General features: G+C 33.8%; 1 protein-coding gene across 1 annotated transcript in view; it reads left to right on the top strand.

Moving 5' to 3' along the window:
• LOC136026358 (chromatin assembly factor 1 subunit A-B-like) overlaps positions 1-26,132 on the top strand; it is a 165,480-nt gene that overhangs the window by 85,553 nt on the left and 53,795 nt on the right. The window contains exons 7-8 of the mRNA XM_065702888.1: positions 9,182-9,386; positions 14,764-14,957. Coding sequence (XP_065558960.1) covers positions 9,182-9,386; positions 14,764-14,957 — 399 coding nt within the window. The remainder of the gene's footprint in view (positions 1-9,181; positions 9,387-14,763; positions 14,958-26,132) is intronic.

Below are 26,132 nucleotides of genomic sequence, written 5' to 3'. Positions count from 1 at the left end.
GTACTTTACTTTCTTTATAGTTGTTCTCATTTTTTCTTGTTTTGTTTTTCCGTTGATAAAGGTTATGGATGATACAATACGTTAATTGTAAACATCTATAAATATTATACACAATAAACATCTTGACAAATTTAACAAAAGCAGTTCAATTGAATTAAATTCAAATAGAAGAAATACAAAAAATGACATAAGCCTCAGACACTGAAACTATTGAACAACAACAAACTCCATATAAACACACTGTTAGCCATCCCATAAACTACACAGATCAATAACTTGACGGCTAAGAAAAACCACCAAATTCATAAACTTTGAAACAATACACTTTTAATTATTAATGAAACATTGGTTGAACATTACACAGCTTATTCAAAGCTATTTGCTCAATATTTTGTCTCTTTTTGTTTATTTCTAAAGCTGTGTTATTTCCTCTCAGCTAAAACGAACAGGAAATAATCTATTTTCACATTGTTTTGTTTGTAAGTATGATATACACACTAGTGCTTTCATGTAATTACTCTTTTGAAGAACTATCTTTTGAGATATTTTTTCAACAACTCTTCTTAGGTTTGGTATTTTTGTATCCATTGAATCTTGACTAAGTAGAATTTGGACAGACCTTTACTTCTCTTAAGGGAGCGAAAAGTGTCCATTCACGCGCTTAAAATTTTCATAAAGTGTATGACATGGCCCCGGAGCAAAGCAAAAGAAAGAATGTTGCGCGAGCCCGTATCCTGGGGGCGGAGGGTTCTGGATTAGAACTGATTTATTAACAATAAAGTCTTCATGTATCTACTATTCTATTGTAACTTTTAAACCAGCTGAATATAGAAGTAATTTAAAAATATGTTGAGTGAGATGGGTTGTGGTGAATTGGACTTAATTTTATCTTTGCTGACGCCAAAGGACTTTGGCAATGAATACACATCAAGATAATGAATAAGCTGAAATAATATTTAAGATCCAAAATATTTGTGCAGTCAAAAGATGTTGGCGTATACCCCCCTCCCCAGACGACATTTTTTCTCTCAGCTGAGAGGTTAATACTACAAACATATAAGTATATATGTATACAAATATATTTGTAGGTTTATAATACATATAGGTATATATTTCCCTCGATGGCATTTTTTTTAGTTTTTACTGGCTTTTAATCATCTAGTTTTATGAATACTAGTTTGATTGATTGTCCAGACCCTTTTCTGTCAGAAAAGACAAAAGAGTCATGCCCAGATCTAACCTAAGAGCTAAAAAAAAATATATAATAAGTATAGGCCCTCCGTATATCTTTTAATATATGTAATGATGTCTTTAATATATGTAATTTCCTGTACAGGTAAAAGTGCCTATATCATATTTTTAAGAATTTTTGTCTCAAGTTATTTTGGCAATTAACTACAATAATACAAACAAGTAAGGTAGTTGAATTTTAGTATTTGCGAAGAAATATAAAAGTATGCTGCCACTCATTGGTCCTGTACTCTAGTGCTCCTCACAATAGAAATCATTTATGAAATTAATGGTTTCCATGTTCTTATGTTCTGTGCTTACCGCTAATGCCAAAAAGTTTGAAAACTAGTTTTTTGAAAATACAGACTTCTAAATAACTAAATTAATCTTGTTTGGGGGTAGAATTTTAATAAAAATATTATTTAGTATGATTTTGAGGCAGTTCTACTTGAACTTGATAAACAAAAGTTCTATCACCTACACTCTTTTTTTGATAGCCAATTTTTATCAATGAGACCTTTGTCTCTCAGCAGTTGGTTTTCACCAACCAAAGTCAGACAATATATGCTCGCTTTTGTTTTATTACTTTTCTTATAGTACAGCTCCTATTAACAAAAATTTAGTTTTTTTTTGCCAGAAGAAAGATCATGGATGCGTGTTTATTTGTTGTTGTTTTTGTCCTAAGGGTGATCGTTTGGATCAATTGGCCCTAGAGATTGGAGACAGCTCATTCGAACGGAAATAAAAAGTTTTATTGCCTTTTTTAAGTGACCGAAAAGATTGGAGGGCAACTAGCCCCCTACCACGCCCCTTTTTCCCAAAGATATCTGATCAAAATTTTGAGACAACCATTTGATTTAGCACAGGTGAAAAGTCTAATAACGATGCCTTTGGGGATACATGACCTCCATCTGGGGACAGGGCTGTAAGCTACGCAATTTCCCCATTTTTCATATATGTTACTTGCTATAGGAGATAAACGAAATTTTTTGGGGAGAATTTTTCTGTGGGGGGATTTTCCAGTAGAAAATTTTTCGTGAAGAGAAATGTTGCCGAGAGGGATTTTATGAGACATTTTATACGAGGGTAGGGAAGGGTTTCTGGTATTGTTTGAATAATGATCAGAAACTAAATAGAAAGAACAATTCATTTTAACTGAAAGTTAGGACCAACCTTAAAAATTAAAACGAACAGAAATGATTCCGTATGTGATGGGGGCTACCCCTTCTTCAGCGCTCGCTCCTTACTCTAAAGTTCGACTTTTTGCCACACTCCTTTAAGACAAACTGCTTAAACATAAGGACGGTAGAATTTAAATGAAAAAATTGTTAAAGGAACTTTAATACTATAGGGTAAAAGGCAGGAAAATGTTTTACACGTGTCTTTTTAACACTTTTTTTTACCACTAATTGTTTCCCCGTTCCTATCTTTAACTGGGACAAGCCCAGACTGACTGCTTCCTTTTAATTTCTTACCATGCCAATACAATATCTTACTACTTATGCTATCTGGCTGTATCTCCAAGATCCTCTTGGCAGTTTTAATGACGACCTCCATTTATCATTTCCTTAATTAACACTTAAATCTTTTCTACAATTTTCTTACTTTTATTTTATTTTCGTGAGATATATCACTCAGAAACTTTTTGGACAAACTCTTTTCATCCTCTACCAACCCTAAACTGTTTTCATTAACATTCTTACCTGCGTTTCTGGATTTGCTCCCTAAAATGCCTTCTGCTCAGGCCGGATTTAAAGCTTTGACGCTTCTAGGCCCAAACGTTTTGGCCACTCATTTTTGTGAAATTTTCGTGGAAATCTTCGAAAATTCGGGGACAGTGGAAGCACTGAACAGAACGCAAATGATGATCCAAAAGCAATGAAAGAGAGGTGACATTGAACTCTCAGCGGCCAGTCATGGGAGACATTTGAAAGTTTCCCTTTTGTGTGAATAGGCGGCACGGCGGCGGAGTACACCTCGTGCTTCGACGATAAGTCATATCAGTCCTGTTTTTAATGAGAAAAGAAAATCACTCAATGATAATTTATTGGCTTCGTGCGCCCCTAGGCCCGGGAAAAGTTTGCCAATTGGTAAATCTGGACGTCCTTCTGCTGCCTTGCAAAATATCTCCAAAAATTATTCCATCTAATTTCTAGACAGTAGAGTTAGAAATTTCCCAGTTTTGTAGCACACTGTCCTGAGAAAGTTCCGCTCAAATTCTCACCCTGAAGTTTATCAACGTCATAAATACTTATAAGGTAGTTATCCTTTCTAACTTTAGCTTTAAATTAACCAGCACAGAAATAAAAACGAGACAATATAAAGTAAATATAGAATAAAAGTTTAAAGCACCAAAAAAATTAAGAAAAAAAGAAAAAAATTCTATTCAATATTATTCTAAATCATTTGGACTTGTAAAATATTTCAAACAAGACAAAACCCCAAGCCTTCCGCACGGTATCCAAAAGACAAGTTATATCTCTTAATAAGGGCGAGGATATAAAAGTAATAATATCCTAACTTTTTGACCAGACTTTCAAAATTCCCTTAAGAAAATCCCAACAATGGAAAAAGGAAATGGAATGGCAGACTTCTGTATCTCTTGAGAAAGATACATTTATTTCAAGGAAAAAGACGGGTAAGCTTTAACAGAAAATCTTCACAAACAAAAAGAAAAGTAAGCTTCACGGAAACATAAAAGAGCACTATGTCAAGGCTATTACAACATACGTCAAATGAAAGTAATTACATGCTAGATGAAGATAATGTTAAGAATATTTGAAAACAAAAATATTAGCGCGTATACAGAGGGACGGGGAAGAGACCTTTATACCATACAACTTCCCCCTCAGCCTCGAGATGCTGCTGATCAGGTTCGAGATGCCTGCCTAATTCAAGCATTCAGAGAAAGGGGTCAGTTTTGTTTAGCATATCTTTACCTTTATGGTGCTACAAGGTTCAATTTTTTAGTTTTCATTGTCATTTCCACTTGATTTGGGAAAACTGGCTCCAACTTTGCCTCCCCACCCCAGGATTTTGACGAAATCACGCCACTTTTGCTGATCTTTCTATATTCCTTCTATAACACATTTGGGTGTGGATATGTCAAGATGTAGAAATAAAAGATTTGCATAATATTAAATCATACAGTTTACTGTCCGTTTCTTTGAAAAAGTAACTATAAATACATGTTCCTTGGAATGAAATAAATCCCTTTCTTTGAGTTTCAAAATTGGAGAAATATTATTGCTAAGCCATGCAAACTATTAAATTAACCTTAACTATAACTAAAGCTCGAAAAAATGGCTCTCAACATTTTTGCACAATTTTGAAAGGTTTCTTATTCTTTGCGATTTTTCAAGTGCTTTTTTTTTTGCTGTTCTAGTCTATCATTAGAATACTTGAAATCCTCCACTTAACCCTATTTAAGGCACTTAAATCCATTTTCTTTAAAAGTAAATCAACCCCTTTCCTTGATTCACAAAACTTGAGGAATATTATTACTTAGCAAAAAAACGTAACAAAAAAAAACTATTGAATCGAATTGAGCTGCAACTATTAAGAACTATTATTTTCATTATTTTTTACTATTATTTAGTACTTCTTTGTGCTGTTTAGTTGAAATTAAGTTCCCAGAATATAATAACTTGCGTTTTAAACAGGTAGCACATCCCGATTTCTTCGGAATTTGACACCCCTCCATCATCTATCAAGCAGCAAAATTATAAAGCATCCAGTTTCGTTGTATGGATCCCGGGATGGATCCTGGGGCCCTTTATTGCTAAGTAGAGCATCAATTAACTATGCTACCATATAGTCTTAAACCCAGATTAAAGGGTAAGTCACCTTGAGTCAGTGATAATTAAAATGGCAAAATTAATTTCTTGGAGGAACTACTGTGTTAAAAAAAATATAGTCCGTGCATATAATTTCTATGGGGACCATAAGCAGAAAGGACTGACGAATTACGCATTAAACATGAAGATAGATTCTTCAATCACAATTAATATGGTTGGATACAACGATATAATAAAGCATATGTTGTGACATAAATACAGTACGTGTATCTAATATGATATCTAATATGATAGATTAACCAAGTTATGGGAACACTGTAGTAAGCCTTCTTCGTTCCTGTTTCTAAGATATTGATACCAAATTCCACGTAGCTGATGGGTCTGGATTTTAAGCATCCAGGGGCTTTTATTAAGGTGATGTGTAGTGACACATCTAAGTTCATTTATAGGGACTTCTGTAATATAATACACATCCATCCTCAGGTTTGCTAAAAAGTCTAAGTTTTACAAGCTGGTTAGCATTTTGAAAGGCGAATCCCTTTCACAGAGACCAACTACATTATTTATATTGTTTCTGTTTTTGGAGCAACTAACCGCAGCTGTTTACGTGATGTTTCGATACTAATTTGTACCTAGCACAAGACCAAGAAAATAAGACTAATTTGTACACATTGACATACTTATGGGCGATACTTTCTCTCCTTCTGAAGATTATCATTACTGATGCTACGCTTTGTGAGAAATTAAAATATTTTAATGATAATAACAGGTAGTAACATCAGAATTCTGAATACACCTAAAACGCCACAAAAAGCTACGTTTACCGTGACCTTAAGCCAGAGCCGCTCTCTGACGATAATTACTCTAGCTGTATATTAGTCGTTGAGGCACGAGTAATTTTGAAAACCCCTCTTATTGCTTCATTGAAAAAATTCGTGATTAAATAACCAATTCAAAAGAACGGGTTCTTGCAATTTACATGAACAAAACTTTTAATGGCTCATTTTTTGCCATTTTTTTGGTAAAAGCAGTAAAAACAGAAATCTGCTGACATGTACCGTGCATTGAATAACCACAAAGAATTCATGTGATATATCAAGAAGAAAATTTTAAAGGGAGTGGATTGTTAAGACAATTAATCGAACATTTCGGCTATATTTCCAACAGCCGTCCTCAGCAGAGCTAGAATAAAGACAAAATTCAAATTACGATAAAAAAGGAGAAAAAAAAAGGTGAAATAAACAAGCAAAACATGCTCTCTTTTATTGTTTGTATGATCGAAAGGCAGTGTGGTCTCTGTCGTTCTTTCCATCTAGCTTATGGGGAGTATTTGACATGGATGTCTTTTATTTCTTTAATTCAGGCAAAAATATGCTTTCTTTTATTATTTGTATGGTGGAAAGGCAGTCGTTCGTCTTCGTCGTTACGTACATAACCAGTGGAAACATCCGTGTCACGAATTGTGATAATGAAAAATTGATCAAAGGTAAAAGGAGCCTGAAATTTAGTGAGAGCGATTTAAAGTAAGAACAATCTAAATGAAATTTAAGGATTAAATAGTTAGAAACAAAATATGAACGATAAAGGTTGGAGTTTTGTTTGAAGATTTCTTTCAAGTTTTCTATTTTAACGGATGATTGAATATAGTGAACGAACTCTTGTAAAGCGTTATGGTATTGAGAAAAAATCTTATATTGACCTGAAATCCTCTAATTTAGTAGTGGAAGGAAACATAATATATATAATATGAGAAACTACAAGATGAAATTTGAAATATATCTTTAGTAATGTTATGAGCCCTAAGACAAAATGTTCCGTAAATCAAGCTGAATTCAGACGAGTACCTACATTTTTACTTTAGTGAAGGACTAAATTTGAGGAGGAGGGGGATACTAATTAGTAAAAAGAAACAAAAGTTAAAACAGAAAGAAGAAACACATTCGTTTAGATAAATAGAAGTTTTAGATAAAAAGAAATTTGTTTATGTAATGGCAATAATTTCAAAAATTTTGTGGCTTGGGAGGGAGGGGGCTGAAATATACTGATCTGATATACGGCAATCTTTTAAATTACAGAAACTATTTCGGCTGTGCAAAAAGGCCTATTCGGATCTTACGGACTTTGAGTTTACTTTCCGCAAAATAACTGCCTTTCCTGTCGTTGAAGGACTTTTATAAGTTTTTCACTTCAGATAATTTTTTGTTTTATTTATGTTTAAGGTATATTTTTGAGCTGTAACTGTTTTCATGTCCGTATTGAGTTCTAAAAATTATTTGTAGACAAGCTCGTAGCAAAAATACTTTATTCAGAATTCATTTAAGACTACAAACAACGGCACGTTTAATAAAAGCTAGAAAAAAGTCCTATTGATATGGAATGCAACAAATCAGAGAAGGCTCTTTTCCTATTTCAAAAGTTTTAGTTTTCGGGGGTAATAGCTACGAATAAAAAAGAATAAAATAAAAAAAAAATCAAATCAATTTAAGCATGACTTAACAAGAAAAAAAAAATGATGGATAGAAAGGAATTCTCTTTGAAGATCTCCTTTAGATTTCTTTTTTGAGAGGTTAAATGAATGATCTAAACAGGCCTCTTTTAAAGATTTCCATATTGAGATGAATTCTAGCATCAGTTTGAAGTGCATCAGTTTGACAATGAAGTATTATAAACTTTGAGACTAGCCCAATTTTCTAACACTGTAATATGAGCTAGTGTAAAGAGGCTGGCTTTGAATAGATTAGGACGGAGGATGAGCATGCGTAGCTTTGTTTGCCTCAGGCGGCTTGGTGCTGCGGTGAGTTGTTAGTTGTAGTAGCCATTAGTAGTCACGCCTGGTGCCAAACAATAAAAACACAACATTCATTTGAAGAAATACATTTGGTCTTGTAGTCTGGTAAGATTCAAGAAGTTCGTACCAGTATAGAGTGGATATACTGGAGATTCAGAAAACGTGTCGTGTAAAAATTGTCCCGTGTCATATTTTGCTGCGTCATCACCGAACAATGTACTGATGATTAAAAAGTGAAAAACTTAAGGGTTCCGATAAGAAGCACGAAAAACAATGTTGCATGTTGTAATTGGCGGTGGGGCTATAAAAGCGCCGGTGAAAGAGTAGTATGCAGGTAGCAGGTATGTATAATGTCACGCACAGACGTTTAGAATTTTTGGAAAATGTGCTTTTAAATGCATTATTTGGATTCCTTGATGAATTGTTTATCGCGTATTGATTCCAAGAACGGACGTAGGAATTAGTTTTGAGCTGAAATACCATATTGTGGGGAGGACTGCATGTTAGTAAAAGCAATAAAAGTAGGCAAACTGTTGGGTATTACGTTAAATATTGAAGTGCAGTTCAGATTCTCCCTTTCTCTTCTTTCCTGTTCTGTGTACTTACCAGATTGAGCCTATTTATCACTATCGTTTAAGCTGCAGAAGATGTACAAGTTGTATAACATTAGTATTATTAACATGTTGGGATTGAGGAGCTTGTACTTTACGCCAGCATGTCATGCTCAGACTCCTTAGCCCCATGATGATTTTATAACATTAGCAGTACACTGCAAAATTTAACCTATCTTTTTGGTCAAATTGAGCCTACTTTGTGCGCCGCCTGTTTCCCAATGTAGGGACAAAACTGATAGATTTAATTCTACAGTCAAATGGTATTATTGAAAGCTCTTTACAGCGCTAAGCAGCTCGAATATAACATTGTGGTTTAAATTACAAATATCTCAATCCCGTCGTGTCAAATGATGGGTTGGTCAAAGTTTCTACTGTGACCACTTTCTAAGAAAATTTTAAGTATTTGAGGGTGTTTCTGAAATATCATCCTACCTTATTCTTTAGCATCTGGATTTTCTGAATTTTTGGATTCTAACTGAAAATTCAAAATTTTAGACAACATTTTAAATAATAGTATGTAATACATAAATATTCATGTTCAAGTCACCTAACAATTTTCACCCAGGCTATGCATCTTAAGTAGGCTCCAACCAATAGTTTCATGAAGAGTAGCGTGAGGGGACCCTAATAAAGACCGAATGAAAATCTTCCAAGTGCAAAAAATCTTGTTTTTGGAGGTGATCTAGTTTTTGCTCCCATATGTATAATCCAGAAACAAATTGGAAGTGTTGGAAAATTGTCTTTATTTTTAGGTAAAGGATAATATGCAACTAGCACCATTAACTAGGACTGATTTCAGTGAAACTAGAAGAAGATCAATGGACACCTTGTTGAACGGCACAGTTCCTGTTCATCATTTATACCTAGAAGAACTGAAAAATGGAGCTGCAGGAAAAGGAAAGAGTACCAAAATTTCTTGGCGTGTTGAAAACAAAGAGGATGATATAGAAATTATAGGTGGGCTAATTAAGTGTTCTTGAAATCTAGTTGAATTGCGTTTGATTCGGTACCTGCTCAAAATTCCGCATTCCTTGCGCCATTAGAAGGATCTTGGGCTAATTTAGTGTGTTCAGGCACCAGATAAGATGAAGATTTTCAGAGGGTCCTCTTAATTTCAAAATGCATTGCTGATTAGATTGTTTTGACTGCTCAACTTATCAATTCCTAAAGAATGAGAATTTTAGACCAGCAAGCTAATCCACAAAAGACACCTTAGGCAGAATCGACTCTTAAGGTATTGTAGACAACTTTTCGGATATACGGTTAGTTTAGCTACTCGGTGGCGAGCATAGGGGATAGAAGATTGTCCTACTTTAGCGAAAACGGCTGAAGGAACGAGCGTAGGGACTAGGTGTATGGATCCTATCAGTGAGCTCCTGGGTTAAGGGTGTTTGGCCTGGTGTACGTGTCTTGACGGGGGGTGGGGTTCTGAGCTGAGGAATTGGCCCATACTGAAGGCTGATATCCTCTTTGAAGGTTAAACTCTTTGGGGAAGCAAAGGACTACAGACTGGGCAGACTTACAATCATTTTGTGTGTTCGTTCTAAAACGTCACGCTACCTACAAATAGACCAAATATGAGGATGTATAGATTATTCTTATACCAATAAGTTTTTTTCTTAGATAGGTTTAGTCAAAAATTTACTTACCAATTAATTTAAACAATAAAATAAACATGTCATCCCAGTCTTGAAACCAGACTGTAGGGGCGGGATTGCAAGGATGCCCTCCCTCCTTAGAAAGACAAAAACTGACAAACAACTACCGTCCACCAGTCGTTACCATACTTAAAACCATGATCATTCAGCCTTTTCTATGACGAAACACATAAAATTCAAATAGAGATAGGTCCTTTTATTAGACAGTGAAATAAATAGATACAAAAGCTCTGACTTAGTCATCATCATCAGTAGAGAAACTAGAGTATTAAAACTAAAACAAACTGTACTTATGCTACAAAATAATAATTTTCGGGTCGAAGCAAGTTTCTGGTCCATTGACTTAGAGGGTTCACAAAATAAAAACATCCGGGTCATAGCAAGTTTCTTAGAACCCTTTGAGTCAATGGACCGGAAACTTGTTTCTACCTGGAAGTAATTATTTTCTTCAGTATAAATATAGTTTGTTTTAATTTTAATACTTTAATTACTCTACTGATAATGATGACTGATTATGTCGTTGAAATATCTAGAGCTTTTGTATATATTTGTTCCACTGTCTAATAAAAGGGCCTACCCCTATTTGGAACTCCAATCTGTTTCGTCAAAGGGCAATCTAACATGATTTAGGTCAGTGTAGTCGAAATAGAATTAAAAATCGGATAACAGGATTCTGCATGTGGCTAAAAAGTAAAAAGCTACACTGGTATTTTCCTATCAACAATCTTTGTTCTCAGTAGGTGTCTGAAGAAAACCCAAAAGCTGATAGAGAAATCGGAATTATCTATCTGGAGAGGAAGTATGGGAGCTAGGTCACTGTCATTTTTATACATCGATGCTTGAAGTGAGTTGATCTGAATATTCGGTGAAATGAAGACATTTCCTTCTAGGATGAAATGAAATCTGGCTCCTTTGTAGAAATTCTGACTTCCATCGGAATCTGGTTTTAATTATACATTAATTTATGCCTCTCAACATTCTTAGTTTTCGACATGTGTTGGCCTAGGATTATTTCCCCTGAGAAAAGAAAACCCGGAAGTTGATAAGGAAGCATTAGATCGAAAGTCATAAGTGTCTTTCCTGAGACAAAGTATCAGATCAGTGTGTATTATACAGATAATCTACTCAGGTTACAGTCATTATATCCATCATTATTTGAACACATTTGTTCTAAATGTTCGCCCAAAGAAAGTTTTTTTTTTCCCTCTGGGTGACATGATATCCGACTACCCTTGCGAAACTCTGACTTCGTTCAGAATTTTGCTTTAGATTTCCGGGAATTTCTTCCTCTCATCATTCTTGACTCTCGGTAAGAATCTATCGAAGGATTAAAAAAAAAAAGGAAATCCAGGAGATTTTTAAGGAAAGTACTGAAGGAATTGTCGGAGTTATTTCTCATGTGACTTAGTATCGTCTTAGCTTTTAATTTAGGTAACCTTAAATCTGACTGCCATAGCGAAATCATTTTGCGGAAAACTGGCTTGAATTATACTATTTTTTTCGACATTAAGTTCTGTATAAGTGTCTTTTGACAATTATATCCCTTGAAAATGAAATGCCAGGAGTTGATAGAGAAGAATTGGATAAAAAATCGGAAATAACTTTCTTGAGATGAAGCATCGGATTGACTTGTATTAGAAACATAATCTGCTCAGATTATATTCATTACTTCTGTCCCCATATGGTCAGGATCAATCTGCATATTTGCCGGCATGGATGTTTTTCCCACTTGATGAAGTCAAATACGGCCATTGTTGCAAAATTTTGACTTGTTGAAACTTAACTTTAGATTTGTTTTTATAAAAATAATTTTTTTTTTTCTGAATGAAGTAAAGAGCGAATTTGAAACACAAAACCGAAGTTGTTGCTTTGCAGATTATGCAACATATACCTGTAATACAGGTTCAAATAAAGGGACTCGCGACATTTTCCTTTTTTTTTAGAATCCAATAAAATTTGCGCTTTATTGTAAAAGCTTTCTTGAGTTTTTTAGATCCCCAGACCAATTAAGGACTTTTCTGCTCCTAATACTTTTTTGTTGCATCGATTTTGTGTTTTCAGTAAAGCACTAGTTATAAAGGATTCTACAAATGTAGCGAAATACCACGAATTAGTTTATTCGAACTAGTTATGCGGATGAATATTCCATAAGCTCCGAAGCAGTAATTTTTGTTTGTTTTAAGTTCTAACTTCACTCTTTACTAAAGATTCCTCAATTGAGGGAGCTTTGATATGATAGAAAATTGTGGCTAGAGTGTAAATGACAATCATTGTTAAGGTTTTTTCCTGAGTTTAATATAAAAACAGAAAAATACACAGAAACAAACAGACGGAAGAGCAAAGGGGTATAGCAACAAATAGGTAGGTGCTAATATTCGTCAACAACATTCCTGAAACATAAACCTTACTTTTCATGGCAAAACAGACCAGTTAATGCAACATCATACCACTGTCAAAGCTGAGAAAAGCTGAATTGGAGCAAAGAATTAGGAAACTAAGAATTTCAATTTGTAGGAACTTTGTTGTCTTGAAATCTATTATTCTTGGATAACACCTTTCATTACACAAGCTCCGTTATCATGTTGCTTGTATAGGAGGAATATGCAGGATAAATCTTTTTAACTTTTTAACTTAGTCAAACCATATTTCATTCACATAAAAGAGAATAAAATTCTATTATTTTGTTTTTTACCAATAAGAACATGTAAAAATGTGAACCATACATGGTGTATCTATCTTAAAACCTGTTCTGAAATTAAAAGAGTTAATCAGACAAAAACTATTTTGTTCTACAGTAAAATTAAACCACTGAATTTTATTATAATATAAAATTATAAGCTACTGAATAATACGGCTACTGAATAATACGGCTGCTGAATTTCCTCTGCTAAGTGGATTAGATGCACCGTTTTAAAACAAAGATGCTGTGTTCTAAGCTGACTATGGGAACGAAAAATGAGAATAGTGAAAACAACCTGGAAACAAGTAAAAAAAATGAAGGCAAATTTGTTGTTTTAGAGAAGTCTTATAATATATATTTTATTCGCTGTATAGTAAAAATGAAGAATGAGGACAGATTTTTCAACGTGTAAGGAACTTCTTTATCTTAGAATTTATCGTTTTAAATTGAACTTTTTCAATACTTGAGGTGAATGGCATGTACCTTGTATCGGCGTGACACACAAGGTCCATCGTTTTAACTTGTTTAACTTATTCATGACACACAAAAGAGAGAATCAAAACTGGTCTTTCCTTAAATAAAATGTAAATTAGAAACAAGATGAAAAGTGAAAAAAGCTTTAAAGAACTTGGAATAGATATGAGCCATACATGTTACGTGTAACTCACGTGTTCTTATAGTTATAAGAAACGAAGTTTTTGGGAAGTTTTTGGAAACTTAACAAACAATAAATATTGCTTTCGCAGTTTATACTACATATATCTGCGGAAGTGATTCACAACTGGCCGTCATCTTTCCTTATGTTTTTAGAATTATGAGCAACTAGCTTTAAAAAAAATGTCCTGCCGACCAATTGGTTCTTTTCGCGAGAGAAAATAAGGTAGTATATCCTTCCCCGTAAAGGACTTAGATGATTCTTGCATAAACTTGTAACTAACTACATCAAAATCTGATGATCTTATCTATTAGATCATCATCAGACATAAATCGATGTATGAGTATCAGCATTTTGTATTTAAGAAACTGAATAAAAACTGCATATGGAAATATCTATATTTCCATACATAGTCTCTTACTTTCACAGCTATAAATTCGCAGAAAAAAAAGTTTTCATGGTATGATTCGTGTGTAGGGACAATATAGGTGGTAGTACGTTTTTTTCTATGGTTCCCCATTAAATTTTTGTCAGAATACTAACCTCAGTAGGTGTGTCTTAACCTTTTTATTATTTACTGCTGTAGTAAGAAAAATGGGTTGATTTAATGTTCCTTAAAGTGAGACCCGTGTGTAAGGCCAAGAGAAAGCAAAAGCTGTTTCTTATATGAATCTGATTTATAGATTGCTCACTATAGACTGATTGATGGTATTTCAGTAGTCATGGGCAGATTATAATAACTGTCTGTATAGCAAGTTATCAACTTGAAAATGCAAAGATTCATTAAAGAAGTGGCATGACAATCCTCAAAAAGATGTGAAGTCTGTGCCTCGTGTCAGCTGCTAACTTCGAATTCTGCAGGCAGAATTGCCTGATTCATTGCATGAGACCGAAGCCAACTGTGACATTACTTCTTTGAAACTAGTTCTTGTTAACTCTTATGAGTTGTTATTGTCTCTGTTGCTGCTTTTAAAAATTTTATGATTGAGATGGCATTTGGTCTTTTTGGTATGATTTGCCCTATTTAAAATTCTTCCTTGTTTTCAATGAAACTTTTTATTGTAATGTTGAGTCATTACATTTAGTCTATTTTCTTTTCTTTTATTTTTATGTTACAGTTGATTTGGCGCTCGTGCTTTTTGATTTGATACACCCTTTACGATTTTCTATCCTTATGTATACGAAATTGATTGCTGTCACGGAGTCTTCAGTCGAAGTGTATTTTATTTTCATTTTTCTTTGGTTTTTATTGGTAAGTTAGTGAGCTACTTAACGCTGTTAGCGAATTCCTCAATTTAATATCTTCGATCTATCACTGTGTCATTATATTTTCATTGACAGAAGAAGAAGGCAGTGATGCTGAATCTCTTGTGGACAATTCTGAGGACGTGATAGTTGTTCGTGATCCACTGCAAAATACAAAAATGCACTGGAAGCTTCTACAGTTTTGTGAAAATCGAAGACCAGCTTTTTGGGGGACTTGGACAAAATCCTCGTCGGTTGTTGGACCCAGGAGACCTTTAGGAAAGGATGAGGTAAGTGGTTTTGTTATTGAGTACCTATTTTTGTGATTTAAATTGTTGACTGCTGAGTTCATATTTGGATTTGTCATTTTTAGTATAAATGTATTCAGAAGAAAGAAAAAGATTTAGCCTCCTCAAGGATTTTTTTAATTTTTAATTTGCAAAGAATAAAAACAAATTAAAGCTAACTGAACTGGTAATCATAATGCATAGACAGTCTTGAAGATCACTCGGATTTTGTTTCTCTTTGATTTGAATTGCAGATTAATAATATATGCTTTTTTATAGAAAAATCTCGTTTCCGTTGTAATATAGCAGTTTATTTGTAGTTTATATGTCATTCTTGGATAGAAAGCCTGTTGTCTAATCTTTTGTCTTTTATTTTCATTGGTTATTTAATTCATTTATTTGTTTTTACTTCTATTTAATCACTGAATTATCTGTTTCGCTTTTTTTTTGGTCTGATCCCGATCCCCCTACCATTCATTTGATTCGAAGGATTTTTTTGTTATATTTATATTTGCTACAAATTCCCCTCATGTCTCTCCCACTATGCATCTGTTGTTTTCATCTATCGAACTAACCTTCTCCCTCTTCTGTTCTGCTCTCCCTCTCCTGTGTCTCTACCCCCCTCCTCTCGCTTCTTCTTCTTCTTCTTCTCTCTCTCTCTCTCTCTCTCTCTCTCTCTCTTTCCTCCGACTATGCTCAGCCGTTCTTTCTATTCCTCTAGTATCACATGTTATTGCCAAGGCAACAAATGAAAGAAAACTTTTTTGTTTATTGATTGTATCTTTGGATAGATTTTTGCTTGATATTTTTTCTCCAGGACTCTCACGTTATTTTTTAAAATTCATCTAGAGGATTTAATTTATAATGTAACTTCACCTTTGCATGTTTTTTAAAGATTCAGAGAAGATACGACATAATATTTCTTATAGACACCAACTTCTTTTTCCTCTTACTGAAACGTGTTGATTTCACATCAGTTGATCTATGTTGAATTATTAATTTTGTTGAGAACTTACTGAGAAACAATCTTCAACGTTTTCAAGAGCGAAACAAAATGAGTTTCAAATTTGACAACAAAGGAGAACCCTAATATCACAGTGCCAAAAACAGAAGGGCGTATCATGTTTTCATAATTATGTAAGAGAGATAAAAATAAGTAAGAAAAATCTGTAAAACTTGCTGCTTGTACCTGAGAAATGAAGACTTAACTTGGTATGTAATGCGTACACCTATGCCTGGTAATTTTGAGCTAGAAATCTAGAATCACTGAGTCATGTTTGTTCCCAGTTATGTTTTCAACACCACAGGGTAGTTCAACTCTTTCACCGTTACATCGGAAGGCTCTATTTTAGGGAATGTTTATTATGGTTTGTATCTATTTGTTTTAGTGGTTGTTTTTACGGGTTGTTTTTACTTTTCTATTTCTCGAGTGAGGACAGCTGAGCGGCGGTCTCAGCCGAAGTCTTTGTACAGTTTTTTTTCGTTTTCGCTGGCTGAAATTATCCTCGTTTTTCTTTTTATTCATATTTTTTTCTCATCTTGTCAATCTGCTGTAAATTAGGGGTCTCCTACAGCAAAGGAATGACTTCAAGATCACTACGAACTTTTCATTTATTTTTGGGATATTTATTTTAGTCAGAAGAGCATTCTGATTTTCGTAAGTTTGCCTTAATGTGAACTGCATGACCAATAAGAATAGAAGGAAGATGTTTGCAGTTTTAAAAAGAAAAATGCGGTTTTTATACTTAGCTTGGGGGAGTCTTTAGATAGCCTGGTTTCTGTTGGATCATGACTCGATTTCAGTACTAATTTCATAAAGTCGTTAATGTCGCAGTTAACAACAAGATCGGTTTCTTCTAAAAATAAAACAAATTCTTCTGTCGATCTCGTTTGTGTGGTACCCTAACATAATGTTGGAGAAGACTCCATTGTTGAATGCCTAATCCTGGGAACCTTTCCTTCTTGTTTGATAAGTTGAGGCTCTAAAAAATATCTATTGTTAAGCTCAATTCATGACTTGAATTCGTTAATAATTTCATATTGTTAATATCGCAGTTAACAAAGAGATTGAGATAGTTCTAAAAAAAATAGCAGATTCTTATGATCTCAATAGTGTGGTACCCTAACAAGACTTTGACGAAGATTCCATCTCTGAATGCTCAACCTCTCAACAAACAAGAGTAGGGGTAACCCCCCTTAAGTCTTTTAATGGCCAGAATGTCACTATGTACTTTACTGAAAATAAAGTGTATTTAAACATTTTCTCTTTTCTAATATTATAAAATTGATTTATAATATTATAAATATTTTATTAAGGTCACTAGTTTCCACTTAAGTTGTGTTGTATCTTTTTTCCCCTTGAAATCATGATCATTGGATCTGGGAGACAAGTTGGATTTTGCTTCTTCCATGCTCTTCTTTTTATATTTCCTGCTCATGATGTTCAGTTGGATGAATTTATGTTCGATTATTTGGATGCGGAATAGATAATATAGCAGACGGATAAGAGTATTGGTCGTAGTGTGTTCTTCCATCCTATGCTTATCTCCAATTTTCATATCAAAATGGTGTTAAAGAGTGACCTTCACAAGAGGCTTCAAGTTGCATTTCAATTAGCTTCTTCAGTAATTAGTTCGGAGGTATGAACTGTAGTTTAAAAATAAGAGTTAATGCGTAGAAAATTCGTTTTTTTTATATGAAGAATCTGTTAAATGAGCCGTTCTAAGACTGCATTGAATACCAATACTAGTAAGGCTGTAAGGTTCTAAGGCGTACTAAGGCTGTAACTTTCTATGGTATACTAAGGCTGATGTTATTAAAACCGGACTGCAGGGTTTTATTTAGATGGGCCAATCATCAAGTAGAGAAAATCTTCAATATATTTTTGAGTTGGCTTCTGTGCTCAAGTGTGGAAGATCGGCTGAAGGTTTTCTCAGCATTAATTTGATCGAATTGACTATCTTAAAAATCCCTAATTTGTCTACAAAATTTTTGTTTTTTGCCATGATTTCATGTCAGTTTCTTTTTTCTTTTTTTTTTTTTTTTTTTTTTGCAGTATAATTGTCAACTTACTTGTAAAGCATACGTGGGAACAAAGTAGACTGCTAATTTAAGATTCCGGCTCTCGAATTTTGAAAAACTTGGACTTGATCGATTTGACATCTGAGAGTTTGAAAATTATCGTCTAATATCAGTACCTATCGCTGACCTTTGATTTGGGGGAAATCTTTGGGGAACTTGTATTCAATTACATGATTTAAAAATGTTAAATTACTACGTGTAGAAAAAAGTATTGATGTTAATATTTTTTAAGTCCTTTTGAAATTTCAGATAATCATAAATATTTTGTCGCAACACTCAAATGCTATGAAAGGTCGAACTATCATTAATTAGTTGGTAATAGCTTAAATTATAAAGTCAAATTTTGCTCTAAGAAGCAAGACTTCTAAAAGCAATGTATCTTCTTTCTATCTTCCCGCTGGAGAAGATAGAAAAAGTTTTCCTCTCATTTAAAAGCAGTATATGTATATGAGATAAAATAAGCATGCAAATGCTTCTTTATGATGCCTAATAGAAAGTTTCTAAAAGTTTTCAAAGTAATAAGCTGTATTTGTGTGGATGAAGCTGTATGAAGTCTTCGGACAAAGTTATCGAAAAGAGGAACATAAGCAGTGAAGAGTATTCTCATTCAAATAGGCAAAACGTATTTCTTAATACTATATATCCTATGGTCGTTGGCAAACTTAAAATAAATTTGAAATAGCTTCTATTTGTTTAGAATGGCCCATTTCGTGGGAATTAGTAGAGTAAGATAGCTTCATAAATTTGGTTTGCTCTTCGCTACTTTCCAGCAAAGAAAAAGTCGATAGTTTCTTCCTGTGTATGATGTATTGTTATGAAATAATGTAATACAGGATCTACTGCAGGCGGTACCGAACCAAAGGCTAATAAATTTCTTAAAGTTAGGGCTAATTTGGGAACAAAGATTAAACAGTTTGTTGTATCGGATTTAAGTAAGGAGTTACTTTAGGTAATAATAACTGAAACTGTAAAAAGGGGGTTTTGGTAACATTATATGCATCAAATATCAGACAGCTCAAATCCTGAGAGCCACCTAGAAAAACTTTGTTTGATTTTGAGGAAAGGGGAACACACCCAAGTGGGGCAACCGTCAAGTTCAGAGAATCCTATTGTAAAGGTTTCAACCTCCCCTGTTCAAAAATGCGGAATTTAGAATGTTGGAAAATAAGGATCGCGAATGTATGTTTATCTATTTGTCCTTTTCGTCCAGGGATGATTGTATCAAAGTTAAGTCCTATAAAATCGGGAGACAGATCGTGCGCACGGAAATTAAAACTTGTAGTGCCCTTTTTAAGTAGATAAAAGATTATAGCATAGCAAAGTGGCGTTTTGTGTCATTTTGTGGTACAAAACTGAGTGGGTAAAAACTTAAAATTTTGAAACAGCTAATCAATTTAAAATTTTTCCTATCTTCAGAGGCAGTAACGCCGCGTGGTTGCGCATTCATTTACAAAGAGTTTCGCGGTTCATTCAAAATAAACGGCTAGAATTGATATCTATTTTAATGCTTCATTTAATTAAGTTGTTTTACTTGATGTTTGATAAAGCTGTGTGCAGTGATGATTCGTCACTAACTAGTCTTAAGCTAAATTAGATAAACTTGTCAAAATGACAATCACACTCTATCAAGATAGTGAATGTTGTGCACGCACAAAAAATGGGGGATACGCGTTTCTTCAAGATAATGTCTGGTGTGAAACGGGGATGTGTCCTATCCCCATTCCTGTTTGTTTCTGTTATGGACTACACTCTCAGACAGTCTTCAGGCTCTGGTGTGAAGATTTGCAGCCGATAGACCTCTGATCTGGACTTCGCTGACGACATTGTTCTTCCCGAAGAAGCGAAACAGCAGCTGCAGTTGCTAATCGACGCCATAGATGAAAAGGCCAAAAATGTGGGGCTTACAGAGAATATCAGTAAGACAAAGAGCATGGCTACATTTGACTCTCCGCTGACATTGAATTGCAAAGATAAAACAATTGAACAGGTCAATGAATTTAAGTATTTCGGGAGTTGATTATAATGGTGAAAAAGCCAACGAAATCAAGAGGAGGGTGGAACAAGCTGCATACCAACCTGGCGCAGCAGAACTACTTTATGCCCTTGAAGCTCCGCTTCATAAATAGCATTGTGATGTCTATTCTCCTCTATGCAAGGGAATGCTTGAAAATAAATATTCAATTGGAGAAACACGTCCTTGCTTTTGTAAATATATGTCTTAGAAAAATATTTAGCATATCATGGCAGGAAAAGGTCTGAACATGGAGATTCCTGCGTATATTTTATAAATAGTGCCCTGAAGAGAGGCAAAAAAGAGGTCGACCAAGATTAACCTGGAACAGCAGCTTGAACAGGATCTGAGTACAGGGAAGATGTCTCTTTAACTACATTGAGAGGACGTCAGGACTGCTGCTCAGCTCTGTAATGTCTAGCGAGGTTTCGTAGACGCCCTATGCGCCATTCCTGCCCTGGAGGATCTAAAGTAAACGACCGCTAATTGCTGGCCTCCGAAACCGTAATTGCTGATAATATTTCATAGGCATGTCTTATGTTTGCGAAGACTCCTTCATATCCATATTGCACAATTAATTCTAACATATCTATAGGTTTCTTTAAGGAAGTATATCGACGCTGAATTGTTGTTTCATATTTTGAAGTTCGTGGAACAACTGGATGGGATCTAAATCATCGCAATATTTTACTTTTATTGCTACTTAATTTTTATTTTCAAGAAATGGTGAAGAAGATGTGGAAACAATGAAAATTTGGATTCAATTTGCTTCTATTTACTGCCAAGTGCACCATCTTCTTTGTTTTGGTTAAAATAAAGTTTCAAAAAACGCAAATGATTATAACTGTCACAGAAGAGTCACAAAGGGATGGAGGGGGTTGAGAAGTTAATATCTAATAACCTCTTTCTTTGGACTAATTCTGAAAATGGGTACTGTGTTGTGATGGCTTCCCTCTTATTCCAGATAAAATGTTTTCTCTGTTGGATTAAATATTATATTTAAATGGTTACCGGCATAAAATGTAGAGAATTTTGGAGAAGGGGTGAGAGTGTATCATGAGCCTCTCCATGGAACTTCTAAGGATGGAGGATGGAAGCATTATCAGAATTTTTTTTTACCGATGTTTAAATGAAAATATTTGTGCTTATAACTAGTACTAAAATTTTCTTCTTTTTTTCTTCTGTTCCTGGCACGCCCCTAGGACAACTTGCCTTATCAAGTTCATGGGCAGGCTAGAACCTTTAGTTGAAAGACTTTGTTTTTCTTGTTTTATATATATATATATATATCTATATATATATATATATATATATATATATATATATATATATATATATATATATATATACTAGCTGTTGGGGTGGCGCTTCGCGCCACCCCAACACCTAGTTGGTGGGGGCGCTTCGCCACCCCCCCAAGCCCCCCCGCGCGCGTAAGTCGTTACGCGCCATATTAGTTACGCGCCATTGTAGTTGTGTCCCTATGTCCCACCTGTGAATATAGATATATATATATATATATATATGTTTTTAACTACGTAAAACTTGCGAATATACAACATTCTTTGCTGTCCCATTGTCTGTGCATATAAATAGATTGTTTACCGACTCTTGAAAATGCAACATATAATGGTCCATGGGAAAACAATCCGTATTCAGATCTATACCTCATGATTCTAATGATTGCCCTTGAGCTTTGTTGATGGTGATTGCTAATCTACCATTCCCTGTGTCGCCATCGTCATTTATATATCCCCTTGTGCCCCCCGGCATCCCCTTTGTAGTTTTGTCCCTGTGTCCAGGTCGTCATTTGTGTCCCGGTGTCCCAGTCTGTGATTTCTCTTTGAGTGTCCCGGGCGTCATTTATATTCCATGTGTCCCGGTGTCTCGGTCGTCATTTATATCCCCCTGTGCCCCCCGGCGTCCCCGTTGTAGTTGTGTCCCTGTGTCCCGGTCGTCATTTATATTCCCTGTGTCCCGGTCGTCATTTGTATCCCGGTGTCCCGGTCTGTATATACATTCGTTTTTTAGTTTCGTTTTTCTCTTTTATTTTTTTCCTTTTTTATTTTTTTTCTTTTTTAGTTTATTTAGATTTTTAGATTTTTTAGTTTTTTTATTAGTTTTTATTTTTTTTCTTTTTAGTTTTTTTGTAGTTTTTACCTTTTTTTTAGTTTTTTCAGTTTTTTTTACTTATATCCTGGTCGTCATTTATACTCCCTGTGTCCCGGTCGTCATTTGTGTCCCGGTGCTTTGTTGATTGCTAATCGAACATTCCTTTTGTCCCGGTCGCTTTCTCTTTGAGTGTCGTCATTCATATTCCCTATGTGCCGGTGACCCGGTCGTCATTTGTGTCCCGATGTCCCGGTCTGTAATTTCGTCAGTTGAAAACTTATGATGAAATAAATTTTTAATTTTTTCCCTTTTTTTGTTTTTAGTTTTTTTTATTGGTTTTTACCTTTTTTTAGGTTTTTTAGTTTTTTTCTTTTTTCTTTTTAGTTTTTTTTTGAAGTTTTTATCTTTTTAGTTTTTTTTATTTTTATTTATATTTTTTTAGTTTTCTTTTTCTCCTTTATTTTTCAGTTTTTTCCTTTTTTTAGTTTTTTTTCTTTTTTAGTTCTTTTAGTTTTTACCTTTTTTAGTTTTTTTTAGTTTTTTTAGTTTTTTAGCTTTTTTTTTATTTTTTTTTATTAGTTTTTAGTTTATTTTATGGTTTTTTCCTTTTTTTTAGTTTTTTTTTAGTTTTTTATCTTTTTTTAGTTTTTTTTTTAGTTTTTAAGCTTTTTAGATTTTTTATTTTGTTTTCTTTCTTTTTTTTGTAGTTTTTACCTTCTTTAGATTTTTGCTTCTTTTATTTTTTTAGCTTTTTTAGTTTTTTTTCGTTTTTTCTTTTTAGTTTTTTTGTAGTTTTTATCTTTTTTATTTTTTTGTATTTTTATTCATATTTTTTTAGTTTTCTTTTTTTTTTCTTTTATTTTTCAGTCTTTTCCTTTTTTTAGTTTTTTTCTTTTTTAGTTTTTAGTTTTTTTTTAGTTTTTTACCTTTTTTTAGTTTTTTTAGTTTTTTTAGTTTTTTAGATTTTTTAGTTTTTTTATTAGTTTTTAGTTTTTTTTTGTAGTTTTTGCCTTTTTTTAGTTTTTTCAGTTTTTTTAGTTTTTAGTTTTTTACCTTTTTTTTAGTTTTTTTTAGTTTTTTAGCTTTTTTAGTTTTTTTTTCTTTTTAGTTTTTTTTTGTAGTTTTTACCTTTTTTAGTTTTTTTTCTTATTTTGTATTAGTGTGAAATAATTCAGACGTCATATGCGGACAAACATGACGTCACCTGATCCACAGATCCACACACAGACAACTTATTTTTATATATATAGATATATATATATATATATATATATATATATATATATATATATATATATATATATATATATATATATATATATATATATATATAATTTAAAGTGCCGAAACCCTATAGGCAAGTGTATTTTCCTGATGAGCCCTTGTGTTGGGTTGTTGCCTCTGAATTATTTGTCTTTATTGTTTTTATTGTTTGGTAAATGACGACTTATACTTATTGACGACATGACTGCCTGTCCACGGATTATTCTTTATGGTTGATTGTGTATGGCTATGCTGTTTGACCTATGTGATTGTATGGATGAGTAGGGTTAAGGCCTCATTCAAGTGCTGGTCTATATTAATCACTAATTTAGGAAAACAGTCTTCCTTTTCTCCTTCTGTCTCTCTTTTTTTTTTTTTTTTTGTGTTTGTGCTGTTGCATTGGTGATTTCTCAAAATCGTCTGTTTGTAGTCATCAATTTAAAAAAAAAACTTTCCACAAAACAAGTTTTTCAAAGGAAAGTAAAGAGCTCCGTTAAGTCAAGGTTGAGCAGAAATAAAGTCAAATAATCTTCAAGCGTAAAATACCCCAAATCACTATCAATAAAAAAATGAAACTCAAAACTAACAGAAATTACAATAAGCAGCCGATTCAAACTCGAAATGAGCAAAAATTAACATCAGTAGGGCTGACAACCCCCATGCCTTCTCAAGACCAGAACATAATTTGCGCTTTACTGAAAAAAAAGGCTATGGATTGTCTGTTTAATTGACATATGTTGATAATTATTCCTTAAAGTTCTGGTTATTTATTATTTAGGAAAGCAAGAAAAGTGAAAACTTTAAAAATGTATTTTGTTTTCAGTAAACTATCCTTCTGGCTATTTCAAAATTCCCCACAACTTACCCTTAGAACTCTAAATCAATAATATAAGTTGCTCTTCATATATTGCTTTGCTACCTTTTTGAAAATCCACATGGTCATAGCTTGTTTTGATTTAGTTCAACTTCCGCGTAAGTATTCTTTAAAATCTTCACTTTAACATCCTTAGCTTGCGCAGTAGCAATAGTTGTAGCAGGATTGGTAGCAGTATGCATATAGCACCTTTGGTTTCTTGAACATCCCCTTAAACATACGCTGAAAGTTTCAGCTTAAAACACACCATCAACCGTTCCTGAAGCATTTCTGATGCGTCCGCTTGACAACCTGTGTGGGCGTAGTGCGTTTCAAATTAGTTTCATACAGTTTCTATATATCCAAAATTTTTCGCCTTAATATCCTTAGTTTTAATAGCAGTAGTAATAGTAGTACCAGCAAAATTAATTGTAGTAGCCTAAGCAGTAGTAATAATAAAAGTAGTAATAATAGTAACATTAGCAGTAGTATGAGTAGATACAGTAGTATTAGGATGCAAATATAGGTTCTTTTGGTTAGTTCAACATCCCTCACAACAAGCCTTGTTAGTTTCAACTTCACACACCAAACTGTTCCTAAGATATTGCTGTTACATCTTTTTGACAACCTGTAAACAGAGGGCGTGTTTTATTCAGTTCATCCTCCCATATATTCTCTGAGGCCAACATGACTTCAAATTTGAATATGATGATGACAGGCACAGGTCCTGTCGAAATTATCGTTTGAAGAAAATCAATCACCTGACATCCATAGCTTAGGTAAGCTTATTACTATCTATCATTAATGTGTTCATCTTCCCCTTCAAAATTTCTTGAAAACTTCTCCTTCATGCCCTTAGGGATAGTTGTAATAGTAGTCAAAGTAATAGTATTGATATCACTAGTAATAGTATTGAACAGCGGTAGTACTTCTAGCAGCAGTAGTATTAACCTATTGCCTTTTGATCAGTAGAACAACCCTCTAATCAAGTCCTGGAAGTTTCTACTTAATACAATTAGCCATCGCTATGACATTGCTGATATGTCTTTTTGATAACCTGAATGTTCATGTAGTTCTTGAAATTTTCATCTCAATGCTCTTAGCCCTACAAGTAGTTCCAGTGAAGTAGTAGTAGTAGTAGTTGTAAATGTTGCTGTAACAGTAGTATTAGCATTAGTGTGGACATATTGCCTTTTGGTGAGATGATCTTCCCCTTTAAATATTCTCTGAAAGTTCCAACTTAACACCCAAAGCAATTCTTGAGATACGTTATTTTGATAATGTGCATGCACATAGCGTATTTTGATTTAGTTCAGATTTTCCCTTAATACCGTAAATGGAACAGTGTGGTAGTAGTAGTGGTGGTAGTTGTAGTATTATTTGTAGCATGCAAATATTGCCTTTTTGATCATCTCTCTTATTATTTCCTGAACTTTCCAAATTATTATATACTCAGTTATTCCTGTATTGCAACCTTTTGACAATCCGTGTACACATAACGTGTTTTGATTTAGTTCAACACTCTCCTCAATATTTTCTGAAAGTCTTACCTGAATACCTTTCGTCTTCTTGGAAAGTAAAGTTTTAACATGGATACCAGCATTGATTGAATTCCCCCTCAATACTATAAATGGAGTAGTCTGGTTGTAGTAGTGGTCGTAGTTGTAGTAGTTTTAGTAGTACGCAAATATTGTCTTTTTGATTATATCTTCTATCATTTCCTGAATTTTCCAAATTAATATACTCAGTAATTCCTGTGCTACACACTTTTGACCATCGTTATAAACATAACATGTTTTGATTTAGTTCAGTACTCCCCTCGGCAGTCTCTGAAAGCCTCACCTGAATGCCATTCGCC

The sequence above is a fragment of the Artemia franciscana genome, chromosome 4 (assembly GCF_032884065.1).
Source record: "Artemia franciscana chromosome 4, ASM3288406v1, whole genome shotgun sequence".
Classification (NCBI taxonomy): Eukaryota; Metazoa; Arthropoda; class Branchiopoda; order Anostraca; family Artemiidae; genus Artemia; species Artemia franciscana.
The sequence above is the reverse complement of the archived record's forward strand: the minus strand, read 5'-3'. Positions and strand labels throughout refer to the sequence as shown.